Genomic DNA, 16,175 nt, shown 5'->3' on the forward strand with positions numbered 1-16,175 from the left:
GTAACCAGTAAGAAATGTTCAATCGCCACATTTAATAAAAATGTTTGTTATGTGCATCAGTCTGCACAGTTTGAAATCCACTCATATTTCAAATCTCATGTCTCCACATGCTGTGGTTATTCTGTGTTCTCTGTGCTTTCTCTCCCCCTTGTCGCTCTGCCCGGGCGGGGCTCACTGCAGGCTCCTGCCTTTGGCCCACGCACCTGGCTCTAATTCCTCAGTTGATTACTCCATGGCTATTTATGGCTGGGGCTCGGATCTTCTCATCGCTGGATGATTGTTTGAGACGCGTTAGTGTTAGTTTCTGTATTTCATGAGTGAGTTTGCCTTTTGAGATTCATCTCTCTTTGTGAATAGTAGTGATGTGACGTTCTGTATCGAGGCTTCAAAGCTTGTGTCGAGTAATTGAGGGGGCGTGTTATATTGCTTATAATGTTTGCACTCCGTGCTTACTGTCCCTTGTGGTCCACCGTAGTGGCAACGGGGAGTGTTTGTTTTCACGACAGTGGGGGTGTTTTATGTGGAACTGGACGAGCGGCAATAAAGATAATGGTGGCTCACGAAGCAGATTACGAACACGTTATTCATAAGTTTGAGACAGAACATTACATGGTGTCAGAGTAAATCGAACTAAACGCCCACTGACAGAGCGAAATGGATTCGTCGGGAGTTCCTGCACCATGGATGGACTGGGATTCAGCCAATCTTCCCGATGCCTGGCGGAGGTTCGTACAACATGTGAAGCTAATGTTTAGCGGCCCGCTAAGCGGCAAGCCCGAGGAGACCCAGTGCAGCTATCTTCTTCTGTGGGTAGGAGAAAGAGGCAGGGACATTTATAACACATGGCAGCTATCTGATGAAGAAGCTAAAAAGCTGACCACATATCTCGACAGGTTTGAACAGTACCTCATGCCGAAAACAAACACCATTTTCGCCAGATACAAGTTTAATAAAAGACTCCAAGGTGAAGGGGAGTCATTTGAGCACTTTGTGACCGAGTTAAAGTTACTCGTCAAGCAGTGTGGCTATGTTAACAGTGATGAAATGGTCCGAGACAGGATTGTCTTCGCAACCAGTTTCCCACAAGTCAGAGAAAAGCTGCTGAGCCAAGGGTCAGATTTGACTCTAGAAAAAGCCATAGACATTGCACGCTCCTATGAGATCGCACGAGAGCAATTGAAAGCCATGGTTGACCCACACACTAGCCTGCAGGGAGCAGCGCCCGCGCATGCAGTATCCGCTAAGCGCCAGAGTACACAGCAAAAAGATAGGAGGGCACCTCATTATAATAAGATGGGAAAAATGTGTGGAAGATGTGCACGAGCACACAGCCAGAAGGAGGAGTGTCCTGCAAAAGGGAAGAGGTGCAAAAAGTGCAATAAAATGAACCACTTTGCCAAAGCATGCCGTTCACAAGCACCACACCAACCCAACCCAGTGTACTCTATCAACCCTGACACTCCAAGCGATGAAGCGGAGCTATTCATAGATTCCATAACAAAGTGCAACGAAGGGGAGGCCGATGAACAGGCTTACGCTGACGTAGAAGTAGGCTCACTGCATCACACCGTGAGTTTTAAGCTTGACACAGGAGCCACTGCTAACGTCATTCCTGCCCGATTGTTTAAGAAGTGTTTTAAGCAGGTTAGCTTGGCACCGCCCACACACACACTATCTGGCTATGGAGGAGAAAAACTCAACATCAAAGGCACATGCCAGTTGAAGTGCAGGTGGAAAAACATTCACAAGATGCTGACTTTTGACATAGTAGACACTGCAGCACCCCCCATCTTAGGGTTGAGAGCATGCCTGGATCTAAACCTAGTCAAGCTGGTCATGTCAGTACAGATCACAAACGTCATGGAGGAGTTTGCCGATGTGTTCGAGGGCATAGGGAAATTCCCAGGAGAATGCGACTTACACATTGACTCAGACGCCATGCCCGTTGTGTGCCCCCCCCCCCCGGAGGATCCCTTTCACACTGCGGGAACGACTGAAACGGGAGTTGGATGACATGGAGAAAAACGGCATAATCGTCAAAGTAAAAGAACCCACAGAATGGGTAAACGGACTGGTGGTCACAGAGAAGCGTACTGGGAAGCTCAGAGTATGCCTTGATCCTCGCGAATTAAACAAAGCCATCAAAAGACCTCATTACCTGCTTCCAACATTGGATGACATCACACCAAAGCTGGCAGGAGCACAGTACTTCAGTGTCATGGATGCTCGCTCAGGCTATTGGGCCATACAACCAACCACCAAGTCATCGCTCCTCACTACCTTCAACACGACCTTTGGCAGGTACCATTTTCTGCGCCTTCCTTTTGGGATAATATCAGCACAGGACATTTTCCAAAGGAAAATCGATGAGACGTATGAAGGGCTCAATGGAGTGGCAGCCATCGTGGATGACATCCTCGTGTTTGGCAGGACAAAGGAGGAACACGACGAGAACCTCCGTGCCATGCTTGAGCGCACACGGGAGCGAGGAGTACGTCTCAATCCAGAGAAATGTGTCATAGGCGCCACAGAAGTGAGTTACTTTGGACACAAACTCACCCGGGAGGGCATCCAGCCAGACCCAAAGAAACTGCAGGCCATAAAGGACATGCCACCTCCTGAGAATAAGAATGAGCTTGAGACAATCCTTGGAATGGCGAACTACCTGTCCAGATTCGCACCACGACTATCAGAGGTGAACGCACCGCTGCGTCAGCTGCTCAAACAAGACTCAGAGTTCATCTGGGATCAGACCCACGACAGAGTCTTCCAGCAAATGAAAGATCTCATAACCAGAGAACCAGGCCCCATACTGGCATACTACGACACGACCAAGGAGCTACGGCTACAGGTAGATGCATCGAAGTATGGTTTTGGAGCTGTGTTGATGCAGGACGGACACCCAATAGCATATGCTTCAAAGACACTGACCCCAACAGAAGTCAACTATGCACAGATCGAAAAAGAACTCTTTGCAGTGCTGTTTGGATGCAAGCGTTTCCACACCTACATATACGGCAGGAGAGTTATCGTCGAGTCGGACCACAAGCCGTTGGAGCACATACTGAAGAAACCAATCTCTGTAGCCCCTGCTCGTCTGCAGCGCATGCTGTTACAGCTGCAGAGATACGACATAGAGATTGTGCACCGGCCCGGAAAAGACATACCTGTGGCTGACACACTGTCCAGGAAACCATTGCCCGACCAAGACAGCACGCTGAGTGAAGGCATGGAGGACCAGATCCACTCAGTGATAAACAGCCTCCCAGTAAGTGACAAAAAACTCTCAGAGATACAGGCTGCAACAGGATGCGACCCGCAGCTCACCCTGCTGAAGCAAACTGTGCAGGATGGCTGGCCTGAGGACAGAAAAAAATGCCCCAAAACCCTTTTGGACTTCTGGAATTTCAGAGATGAAATTTCACACTTCCCCATGGAAGTGTGAAATTTCATCTCTGAAATTCCATCATCTTCAAAGGTGACAAAATTATAGTGCCAATAGCCCTAAGAAACAACATGCTGGAGAGAATCCACACTGGGCACATGGGGATTGAGAGGAGTAAGCAGAGAGCAAGGGACGCCCTCTTCTGGCCAGGCATGGGCAAGGACATAGCTGCCACGGTGGAAAACTGTTCCATATGTCAGGAGAGGCGCACGGCGAATTCCAAAGAACCTCTCATCCCACACCAGATCCCTGAGAGACCATGGCAGGCAGTGGCCTCAGATCTCTTCACATGGCGTGGACGGGACTACTTGGTAGTTGTGGACTATTACAGCCGCTACTTTGAGGTCGAAAGGCTATTCTCTACCACTGCAGGGTCCGTCATCAAAAAGCTCAAGGCCATATTCGCCAGACATGGTATACCAGAGAAGCTTATCTCAGATAACGGCCCACAGTACAGCTCTCGAGAGTTCAAGGATTTTGCAGTCACATGGGACTTTGTCCACACGACCTCAAGTCCTTTGTACCCGCAAAGCAACGGCCTCGCCGAAAGAACAGTCAAAATGGCCAAATCAGTTCTGGATAAAGCTCATGCTCAGGGAGTAGATCCCTACCTGTCCCTATTGGAGCAAAGGAACACGCCAGTCGATGGCTTCAGGTCACCCGCGCAGCTCCTCATGAGTCGACGTCTACGCTCAGTGCTTCCCATTACCGGATGCCACCTGGTACCTCGCATCATAAGCCCGACGGTTGTGCAAAAAACACGGATGGAAAGACAAGAGCATCAGAGGCGTTACTACAATCGCAGCGCCACACCACTACCGAGGCTGCAGCAGGGGGACCACATTCGCTTTCAGCACGAGTCCGGAGCCTGGAAACCGGCTGTCATCATCCGACCTGCAGAGACTGCCCGCTCTTTTGTGATCCGCACTGGCGAGGGACAGACTATACGGCGTAACCGACGGCACCTGAGAGGCGCCAAGGCGTCACCGGCACCTTCAGCACCAGCATCCGATCTGGTCACCCAGCCAGATAGTGCAGCTCAGCAACAAGCAGAGCCCCTGTCGCCATCTAGAGACACTAAAACGCCAACCATGGACACTAGCCCTGCACTGACCACCAGATCAGGACGAGTGGTCAAACCGAGGGTTATTCTTGACCTGTGATTGTAAAGGGTGTAGGCGGATCGCTGCCCTAAAAAAAAAAAAAAAAAAAAAAAAAAAAAAAAATGGAAACATGTCAAATGTCCATGTACTAATGAGTGCATATCCCGCAATCCCGCATTGCATTGTTGGTGTTAGTTTTATGCCCCAGTAATTTTACACATGGCAGTGTTGAAAAACTGTTCCTTATCCTCATGTTCAGGATGTTCTATTTTGAAATGTATACCAGCTGTGTCACTGGCGGACATTTAAAAAAAAAAAAAAAAAGGGAGATGTTATATTGCTTATAATGTTTGCACTCCGTGCTTACTGTCCCTTGTGGTCCACCGTAGTGGCAACGGGGAGTGTTTGTTTTCACGAAAGTGGGGGTGTTTTATGTGGAACTGGACGAGCGGCAATAAAGATAATGGTGGCTCACGAAGCAGATTACGAACACGTTATTCATAAGTTTGAGACAGAACATTACAGGGCGTTTCCGCGATGCGCGTATCGAGGCTTGCTTAATTTATGGGAGGAGCTGAAAATGATGATGTCCGAAGCCTCGCTGCCCGGCTGTACCACGTGACTGGTTCATGAAGTGGTTCGAACTTTGCTGCGAGCTATGACAGCGATATAAACCCCTCAGACAAAATGTAGGTGTTTGATGGAGAGTTGCGGTTAGTGAGAGTTTGGAGAGAGTTTGGAGGTTGAGGAGAGTGAGAAGAGAATGGAGCCAGCTAAGAAGAGGAGGATGTCCTCCCCTGTGTGGGAACATTTTGATCTTATATCTCTCAACAAGGTATGTAAATTTCTACAGAAGATGTATTTTCATAATACTGATGGTGCAATACAATTTATGTTAAGCTGTCTTTACTTTTGTACAAGGTGAAGTGTTTGCTATGTGCCAGGGAGCTGGGATATAACAACAACACCTCATCCATGCTTAGGCACTACAGAGCTTTGCATGAGAATAAGAGGAACACCGACTGTGGAGCAAGACCAGGTGAGCCATCAAATGCAATGATAATATAGCATGCAGTAATGTTACTAAATGATATAACAATATTATACAACTGTTATAAGTTACGTGTGTGATATTTATATTTGTGCTTTGTTTTTGTTGTCTTTCCTCAGGAGAACAATCTCAAATAGATGAAGACCTGGTTAGCATGGTGATTGAGGACTCCCAGCCATTTAGCATTGTGGAGGACAAAGGATTTAAAAGATTTGTTAAATCATTAAATCCCAGCTATGTTCTCCCCACTAAAAAGGTCATAAAAGCAGTGAAAATTTAGTTTTTACAGAATAAAATGTGAACAGGCAGGACTGAGGCTCAAAGCCTCAGTGTGTAGCTGTCCATACCTCAACGTTACAAAAGCACAACCACTGTCCACACCCCAACCACACCTCACCTCACAGTAAATGATCACTTCCATTTTAAGCATTTCCAAATAATCATTTTCCATACTGCCAGTATAAATATACACAGTATACTGGATCACTACAATATACATGTTTTACACACTCCTTTTGTTGTTGACATTTACAGGCTGTGTGCAAAATGCCACACTCTTCAAATTCATGCAAACTAATATTTTTACGTCCAGTAGATGTCCTACTAGAGCAAATGAAGCTTCAAGACGCTTTGTGCTGGGGTGAACCAATTGGATGAAAAGCTTCAGTGCTTCATGAAGCTTCATCTGCCCATCACTAGTGAATAGTCTCCCAGAACCTGCTGCCCACTTTCCTGCTTTGGATTGTTGGTGTGTGGATTTATGTGGTGGAGCACAAGTATGTGAGAGGACCTTTCCCTTCCCTCCCTGGACCCCTGGATCTTTCCCCCCACATGTATATATTGTGCGCTTGGTGTTGTGTAAATTAACTGTCGTATTGAACTTTGAATTCCAGTCTGTGCCTGAGTACTCTCCCTACCGGTGACAGACAGGTGACTTACATTATGAACTTTTCCAAACAAAAGTTATCTTGACTTTATTGAACCTTCTCATAAGTAATAATCCTCTTTCTGTAAAACATCAGAAAACATTGAAAATATCAATATTAGTATTGTGTAATTTATACAGTTCATAATTTCATGAAGGAATTGTCATTTATCTGGGTCATTTGACCCAGTGTTTTGAGTTTTGTGTGTTTTGGTGTCATTTTTGTATTATGGTTTATGTCTTAGGCTCATTAGTAGTCTTTAGTTTTGTCTGTTTTGAGGTTCTTCTGTTCTCTGTTTGGTTCCTTGTCCATTAGGTTCCCCTTGTGTCTCTGTCCTCTGTGTCCCCCTCTGTGCGTTTGTTTTACTTTGATAGTCTCCTGTCTGGTGTGTGTCATGTTCAGTTTACTGGTTTAGTTTCTTGTATTTGACGGTCCAGAAAATATAATATAGTCACTCTACGTCTGACCAGGTATCAGTTATTCAACTTAAACTAAATTTCAGTACTGGCAGGCAAAGTGTTTCCAAGGCAACAAGGTAAAGGAATAATATGATGTAGTCACACCACGTGACAGATAGCGGCACTGTGATTCACAAAGTCTCTTAAACATTTATGCAGGACAGCAGTCTTCTACTACTTTATACTTAAACACTTGCACCTTTAAGGATATATGTGCCTTGCTGCTCTTGTTGTCGTCATCTAACACATTTCTAACAGTCTGTCCTCTCATCATCTTTCACTTTTTCTCATTTCCTCTCTTCACTTTTATCATTATCTGTCACATCTTCTTGATTACTATGTGACAAATCGTCTACAAGCACACAGACCTGTTAACCTGCTTACCAACTGTTTTCCGCCTGTGTGGTGTTAAGGCACACCAGAGGTCAAAGCAGAGTATAAAAGACCAGGTCAATAGAGAAAGGCACAAAACGCACCTCTGTTTATGAAACTGTAACATTACAATTACAGTACCTTAGTTGAGTATGCCTAATGGCAGCATGTTAGCATCCAGTACCTGAAATTAGATTTAGGGTATGGATGTCAAATACAGAAATATCATGATATTGCAGGTGTACTGGCTAGTTAAGCCATACATCAAAACATTTGCATCGGCTCACTGACCGTGTTTCATTTTCACTAACAAACAAACCCATGTATTGCCGTTTACATTCACTCGTTAACATAAATATCTAATCATCCAGTTGTGTAGCAGCATTCATGCATGTAGACATCAGAAATAGATAGAAAGGTGATTTAAGTGACTTTGAATGTCTGCTCCAAGTATTTCAAAACTTCTGATCTACTGGGATTTCCCCACACAGCCATCTGTAAGGTTCTCACTGGAAAACATCCAGTGAGTGATGGGGGAAAAAAACATGTTGACGATGCCAGACATTAGCGGAGAATTGGTCAAGCTACTTCAAGCTTACAGAAAGCTGAAAGTTATGCAAACAAACCACTCACAGAAGAGCATCTCTGATAGCACGACATGAAGATCATGGAAGAATGGAGTGATCCTTGCTAATAACAGGCCAGGTTGTTGGTGGTGTAATGGATATTCAGCAGACTAAGCCACCATGTCACAATATTCAGATTATATCAGATTGTGTTTTTTTAATAATAGAATGAGTTTTACTCAAATGCCTTCCACAGCAGCTGTGATACAAAATGTTGCAAAATTAAGAAAAATGTTTCCAACACCGTGTTAAATCTCTGCCACAAAGAATTAAGACTGGCAAAAGGGAGGCCAACCCAATACTAGCAATGTGTACCTAATAAAGTAAACATTGCACATCCCCATTTTTTAAATAAACAGTGTATTAGGAATTGTGAGGGTGTTAGTGTGATATTTACTGTGGGTTATAAGTAAAACTTCAGAGTAAAACATGATAAATTAATTTGGGAAGGTTAATAAATGTAAGAAGCTAATTTCATGCAACATTTTGCAGTTTTGCTTCTCCTCCAAGAACACAATATTTTGGCTCAATAAATACAAAAGTATATTTCACTTGAATGCCAAGCCATTAAAGAGAAAATTTGATAACTGTGCATCATCTTCATTTTAGGAACATTAAAAATAAAATATATATGATAAACTTATGATAAATACACAAAAATACACGAAATGATAAAAAATAATAATAAATATTTTACTGGAGATAAACAGCTAATCAAACTTCACTTCAAAGTACCTTTTTAAAAGAAATATTGTATGGAAGTGCTTTTTCACCAACAGACACTTCCACACTCATTTCTTCTGCACTTGAGCGTAGATACACTCTGGGCCATCAGCTGTCTCTGATGGCCTGTCTCTGCTTTGAGTCTTGCACACTTTGACCTGTGAATACACCAAATCCTGCTGCTGTGTGCTCTCCTGCAATCGGTCTAAAGAAGGTCCGGGTCTCTGCTTGGAGAAGTCAATCTGTCCATAATGGATGTCTTCATTTTCTGCTGTTCTGGCTGCTTCTTGGAGAGACAGACTCTGAAATCAAACACACCAAACTTGAGATGTAATGAAGAACTGGGAGAAAACTCTGTTTGACTCAATCAGTGATATAATTTGATACCTTCAGAGTAGCAACTTGATGCTTTGAAAGCAAGTAAAACACAAAAAACAGGACGTTTAATCGCATTTCATGTGAGTGAGGAATCTGCTCCATCTCACCCCATTAGAGCACTTTGTCCTCAGACTGCTGGTTTACTTACTGGGAGGCAGAGTATTCAGCTTTCAGGCCACTCTTCTGTGGAACCAGCTTCCAGTTTGGATGCAGGAGACACACACCCTCTCTACTTTTCTAAGATTTTTAAGATAAGATTTTATTTTTAATAAAGCCTATAGTTAGGACTGGATCAGTGACCCTGAATCCTCCCTTATTACACTGCAGTTGGTATAGTCTGCTGGATGATTCCCATTATGTTGCTTTTTCACTCACTGTGCGTTTATATGCCACTCTCCATTTAATTATGTTTAATCTCTGTCTCTCTTCCACAGGGTGTCTTTGTCGTGTCTTCCTCCCCTCAACCCAACCAGGTGCAGCAGATGGTGGCCCCTCCCTGAGCCTGGTTCTGCTGGAAGTTTCTTCTGGTTTAAAGGGAGTTTTTCCTTCCTGCTGTCACCAAGTGCTTGCTCATAGGGCCTCATATGATTGTTGGGGTTTTGTCTGTTATTGTAGGGTCTTTACCTTACACTATAAAGCTCTTCATGAAGCTGGCTTGGCGTTATATAAAAAAAAAATTAAACTGAATTGAAAAGACTGCAGTCACTATTGTGCAGTCATGTTAAAACCACAATAAAGTTCAGTTTTCCCACCTGTGTCTGATCGGAAGCTCCATGTTTGACTGACTTCAGCCGCCTAAAAGGAACAAGACAACTTTTAGCCAGACAGACAGACAGACAAAAATAGTATAGTAAAATTACTTTCCTGAAACGTTCAAGTATGATTGACTCAACCCTGAAGTTTCTTCAGTGCACAAACAATTATCTGACTCATTAACGGACTCATGTTGTGCTATGTTGCCACCTTGTGGCCACCAGCAGGAATGACACAACCCTGAGTAGCTGTCCAACTTTACGTTTGATTTTGATGTCATGTTCACTTAAAATCTACTTCTGCGACCATATAAATGTAAAATGCACACCAAAACATCCTAATTTTGTCTAAGACATTCACCCAAAATGTAACAATTTACAGTATTTAGGCAAAGTATAAGACAATGTTGTAAAATACCTAATACAAACAAATAAACAAAGTGATGAACAAGCTACTCACAATGCTAAAAAAAATTATTAAAATAGGTTAAGAAACAGACACTTACCAAATGATGAAAACCAAACAAATAAGTGTGATGATCCCAAGGATCCCTCCAACAGCAGCCCACCACGTATCAGTTCCTAAAGAAACACATGTTGAGTCTTTCTGCTCGGTATACTCAGTGTTCATTCATATATGTCCAGCCTCCTTATTTTACTTTCCCCTGCTGTTTGCACTTGTACTTTGTGAAGATGTTCATCCGTGATGAACAGCTGACTACCTACATTTTTCTGAAAAGATTTATCCCATTCCTGATTATTTTGATCAATCTGTTATGACTAAAGTTAAACACAATGTTTAGAATTGAGCCTTTTCATCTATCATTTTACATTTACCTGAAATATTAAGATGAATCTCTGCTGATGTCTGATTACCCAGATCATTAGTGGCCACACAGTAATAAACTCCTCCATCTGTTACATTGAAGCTGTAAATCTCTCCTTCAGATACTTTCACAGCTCCATCTCTGCTCTTCTTGAACCAGGTGAAGCTGCTGACTGGAGGTTTGGCTCTGCTGGAGCAGGTCAGGTTCACCCAGCTGCCTGCTGACACCAAACCTGATGGACTGATGGATGCTGAGGTGTCTTTAGGAGCATCTGGAGAAAAAGATTAACACATATCCTTATTATTCATTATAAACAGATAAATAATGGGGATCCCATCAATCATGATATGTTGACAGGATCCAACAACAAACTCTGATTGTCTTACATGAAACACTGAGAGTCTCTTCTGTCTCTGCTGTCTTGGTGTCGTTTCCTTGGTTCACAGGATATCTGGCAGAGCAGCTGATCTTCTTTCCATCATGTGTGTCTGACAGAGTGATGGTCTGCTGGATTTTAGTTGTAAAGCTTCCATCTGTGTTTTCCTCTATTTTGTTGGGAGAGTCTTGTTGGAGATTCCAGGTGAGTTGAGGAGGGGAGTGTGGACAGGGAGTGAGAGCTGAGCAGGTTATAGTGACAGACTCCTTCTCCTTCAGATCACCTGAGACTGTAATATTGGGCCTCCAAGGAGAATCTGTGGTTTCACATCACAAACATATTAGAAATGAAGAGCACACTACACTTTATACATGTTCAAATCTTCAAACTTCATCCTGTGATCTCGTTATCCAAAATTCATAGATAATTTTAGAAATCAGATCCTGAGCAGAGCAAACATTATAAATAAGGAAATATAAACACCATTCAGGCTATTAAGACAATAATTGTGACATAGTATATCCTCAACAGACATAGACAGAGAAAAAAAATCTAACAATCAAGAACAAAACTACAAAATTATTGTTTGCTTTAACTATGAAAAAGCAAGAATTCATTACCTCTGACTGTTATTTGAAGAGGATCACAAGAAGCTGTCGCCTTGAATCTTTCTCTCTCTACTCTGAAGAAGTATGTGTCTGTGTATGTGGTGTTTAAATTAGAAAACAGAGTGGTGCAGTCTCTCTGACTCAAGTTCCCAGTAATACTCATTGGATAGATGCTATCTGCTCCACTACTGTTGAAGATCACATTTTTTGAATTTTTGCCAAATCTAGAATCATTTTTAATCCACACTCCAAAGATTTTTCTTGTGCTGATAAATGTCTGTTCGTCTTTGGGTCTGAAGTTACATGGGATTTGCAAACAAGATCCACTCAGTGCTTCCAGCTTCTTTGGTGCAGTTATGGAGAGGTCTGGTTGTTTTGTACAGTCTGCCAAAGCACCTGTAAATACATTTTATGGATTAAGTTATTCACACATTAATACTGTACTGTAGTCCCACCAAGATTTAAAACATAATCTTTGATTAAATGATTCAATTACATTGATTTTTGTATCTGTGTGTTTATTACACAATCACAGGTTTTAACAGAGCTCATCTAGAGCTGAATTAGACATAAAGGGTTACTGATTATTTCTTTTTCTTTTGTCATGATTCAGTTTTTAAATTAGACATTAAAAGTGTAGTTGATTTAATATACTTTCTTTATTTTTTCTTAAGCTGTAGGTGTTACAAGCTGTAGCTTCAGCCAACACCCTTTCAGTCATTTGACTTCTTCTTCTGTTATCATTTAAATTCTTGTTTTGTAAACAAACCAAAGAGAAATTACCAATTAAATAATTTCAATTTCAAGTTAGGACAATAACAGTTGGAAAAAGTAGCTGTAGGGTCACTTTTTCTTCCAAATAAAATTCACATTTTAAATGATTTCAATATAAGTGAACAAACGGCTCACCTGAAACAAAGAGGAGAACCGATAACATGCCGACTGTCACCATGTTCACAAACTCCTTCCCTGCATTTTAACAGACAAACACAAAGACATCTGTTTATCTAATCATTCCACACATGAAGTTTTAAAACAGCCCCGACAAAGTTGTTTCACAGAGAACTTCCCCTATTTAACGACATTTTTTTTTCTTAGCAGTGATCTCTCTGAATCTATAATCACACAGTTCATTTAAAACAACAACACAACTAAGTAAAATTTAATACATATTACATTTAAAATTACTTAATGCGTCTTTCATTTAAGTAAAAGAATAAATAATTATTAGTTTTAGAGAGTAACAGTGAAATGTTTCCTTACCAAGTGAACGAGTGATTTCACAACGAAATGAGGGGGTTTTAGCACAGTTACAGTGAACCATGTAGCCTGACTGCTGTTAAAAAGAAGGAAGTTCAGAAGGAGAACATGCTCTTTAAGAAAGTGTCCTAAGGCCAGCCTGCTTGGTTGCAAAGCTGCTACAGGCATGGCATCACATGATGCTCTGACCGAAGCAGAAAAATAGTCACTTATCTGTCCTTCCTGTTAATATCCTCTGATAAAGAAAGTCAAAGATTACAACATCGTTAAAGTCTCAAAGTACTTACAAACCATCAAAGAGCTTCTTTACTAACTTGAGTTATTCTAAGGTTTTGTGCTTTTATATTATATATTTAATAACATGAATGAAATTATATCTGTCATGTTTCACTTAGAGTGGATTCAAAGGGGCAAACCAACTCAGTCGTACAAACACGTGAAAAAGTTGATTTATGGTGAATTAAAGAAGAAAAATGGAAACACTTGGTGAGCAAGTGGAACGGGAAGGACCTGAGGAGAAAGGAAGAGGACAAAGACCGGTGATAAGCGCACACACAGTAACGTTAGATTAATGGGAGCAGGCAGCTGGACGTTTGGGAAAGGTGCAGGAAGGTGATGAGGAGAAATCCAGGTAAGCAGGTGAAGCACCAGCGTGAAGGTCCGAAGTGAGGAATCCGTGCCTAACGCTGTTCTCCAGGGGGCGAACGGAGTAAACAGACGAGCGATCTTAGTAGGAGTAGCTGCAGAGGGATGACGAGAAGATGAAGATTACAGCTGGAGATTCCCGGAATGAGCCCATTACCACAGAGCTGAAGCACAGCTGGCACACCGCTGTTCATCACCAGCTTGACGATGCCAAACACCACAAGCTGAACACCCCGAGAACTGCGGCCACACCCACTCACCCACCTAAAGAAAACAGGAAAAGCAAACCCCACCCATCTCGGATCCTTGCAATATCAACAGTAATTATACACACAAGTATTCTGAAGATGTATGGGCACAAATGATTAAAACTAGTTATAACTGAAAGCTTTAATCTCAACCTCCAGTTTAGGGATGGGTACCGGTATCCGGTGCCATTATGGCACCAGTTCTGACATAAACGGTAGTAACCAGACAGTAACCAGACAGTAACCAGACCGAAAAGCAGCGCACATTTCGGTACTTTATTTTTTTTCCTGAGCATAAGAGTTATAAGTTATAAGATACAATCCAAGTCATAACATTGCTGTAGGGAGCTGCAGATTTGGTTGCAGGTTAACATAGCTGGACTGGCCATCAGGCATACCGGTAGTGATGTGCGGATCGATACTGAAATATCGACTCCTCCGATACCAGTTATTTATGTTCTAGAATCGATTCTCACATTAAAATATCAACATTTGAGTAATTTAGGGTAAATTTGTAGTTTATCATTAACAGGAACACAGTGGAAAGAAACTATATCATTCGGATTGTCTACATTGGAAGGAACTACTTCCTCTTCCGCCTTCCATAGTCATGTGCAAAATACAGCTGTATAAATGTGTCGCAGCACTATGGCGTGCGCACTCACAACAATGGCTGAGCGTAAATGGAGTCATGTGCGGAAGTATTTTACCTCCACAAACAGCCGAGATGTGGTTTGCAATACATGTGGCAAAAAGTGAGGTGTTGTGGCAACAACACTAACCTCGTCAAACACTTCAGAGTAAATCATATCACAGAATATAACGAGCGTATGTTAAGGGGGAACTGAAGAGGAGGAGTGGACAGGGAGAGGTGCTGCTAGGGGGAGATAGACGTCTCTCATGGAGTCCTTTAGTAATCTCATGTCTTGTAATCATGATGAAGTTACAATAAAAGATACAATAAATAAAATACGTTATTGTACAAAGTATCGGTATCGGATCAATATCGTCGATACCACCCTGAATTTAACTTGGTATCAGATCGGAAAGGAAATCAGTGGTATCGCACATCACTACATCCCAAGCATTTGCCCAGTGGGCTGATGACTTTTTTTTTTTTTTTTTTTGTAACGGCATGAACAATGAGAGGTGGTGCATTGGCCAGATGCTGGCAGATGTGTAAAAATAACTCAGTTGTTTGGTGGTGACTATGGCGGAGCTTCCACAAAGGCCAGCAGGTGGATGAGTGAAAGGGGAGGCAGGAGGAGGAGAGACCCGAGGCGGCCGCCGGTCCGAGTGTCAGGTGAACTGAACTACAGGTAAGAAGTTATGACCTGCAGTCTATCTGGGTCAGATATAAACCAAGTTTAGGTGGAGTTTATTTTCGTTGTGCTGACTTTTTACTGTCAGTTACAATAACACGTACTGTGTACTAGCTAGCATGACGGAGTTTATTTATAGCTGGGTGGGTGCTATGATGTTACTGATAGTGAACTTTATTTTATTCATAAGGTTAGTTAGTAGAGTTGCCAACGGCTCCTTAAAAAATTTAATGGTCCCTCATTCAGAGAAAATATTATGTGTTTCGTGTTGAGCTAAGAAGGGACGCAGTTTGTCCCGAACTTTAGCTACAATGGAAAAAGACACAAAGCTGGTTTTACTCTGTCGTTACGCTGCACAGCTGCCTCTTCTTCTCTCATCCTCTCCCCCTCCCTCTCCTGATCGGCTTTTCTCTCTTGTTTGTTTATCGCCTACTTTGCGCCAGAAAGAGGAAACCAGCGGATGTCGCGCTAAACAACAGCAGCACGTTTAAGCTTGATCAGCTGTTTTTAGAATTTATTTAATATTAATTTCTAGTATCATCTGATGTTTGCTGGAGCCACAGCTGTAAAACTGCTGGTCATGATGTCAGTTTGGATATGTGGTGAGAGGGAAACATGAAGATGAAACCAGGAGATGTCCTTACTGAATCATCAGAGCTGAACAGGTGATGGAGAAACAGGTTTACCTTTTAGGTGACATGAATGAGTTGAAGGGAAGTTATGAACTGTTTCTGAGAGACAAATAACACCAGGATCATTTTTTCTATGTAGCTGACAGCTGGTAACTGTGCAGGGGCGGATCTAGCAAAGTTTTGCCAGGGGGCCAGGGGGGCATTAACAGGGAGAGGGGGGCACAAAGAAATACTTTTCTTTCTTATTCTCATTTAAAATGTCTCGCTTTTATTAAATAATTATCTGAATCTTGCGAACAAAGTTTTTATCTGATTTAAAATGCATAGAAATCATACATATACCAACAAGACAGTGTACATCACTGTCACAACAGCGTTTGTTTTCATTCAAAGGCTTTATGGCTTTAATACCTGGTGGGCCGG

At 42.3% G+C, this 16,175-nt stretch overlaps 1 protein-coding gene across 1 annotated transcript; it reads right to left on the reverse strand.

Annotated features, from left to right (window-relative positions):
• Window positions 1-6,633: 6,633 nt before the first annotated feature.
• LOC101478397 (sialic acid-binding Ig-like lectin 12) lies at window positions 6,634-13,733 on the reverse strand. Its single transcript, XM_004575152.5, has 8 exons — window positions 12,909-13,733; window positions 12,555-12,614; window positions 11,658-12,041; window positions 11,048-11,353; window positions 10,672-10,932; window positions 10,341-10,416; window positions 9,835-9,877; window positions 6,634-9,006 (listed from the first exon to the last, which is right to left on the reverse strand). Exons 1-8 carry the CDS (start codon window positions 12,967-12,969, stop codon window positions 8,773-8,775), a joined length of 1,425 nt encoding a protein of 474 aa, XP_004575209.3. The 5' UTR covers window positions 12,970-13,733; the 3' UTR covers window positions 6,634-8,772.
• Window positions 13,734-16,175: the final 2,442 nt, after the last annotated feature.

This window comes from Maylandia zebra, linkage group LG9 (genome assembly GCF_041146795.1).
Source record: "Maylandia zebra isolate NMK-2024a linkage group LG9, Mzebra_GT3a, whole genome shotgun sequence".
Classification (NCBI taxonomy): domain Eukaryota; kingdom Metazoa; phylum Chordata; class Actinopteri; order Cichliformes; family Cichlidae; genus Maylandia; species Maylandia zebra.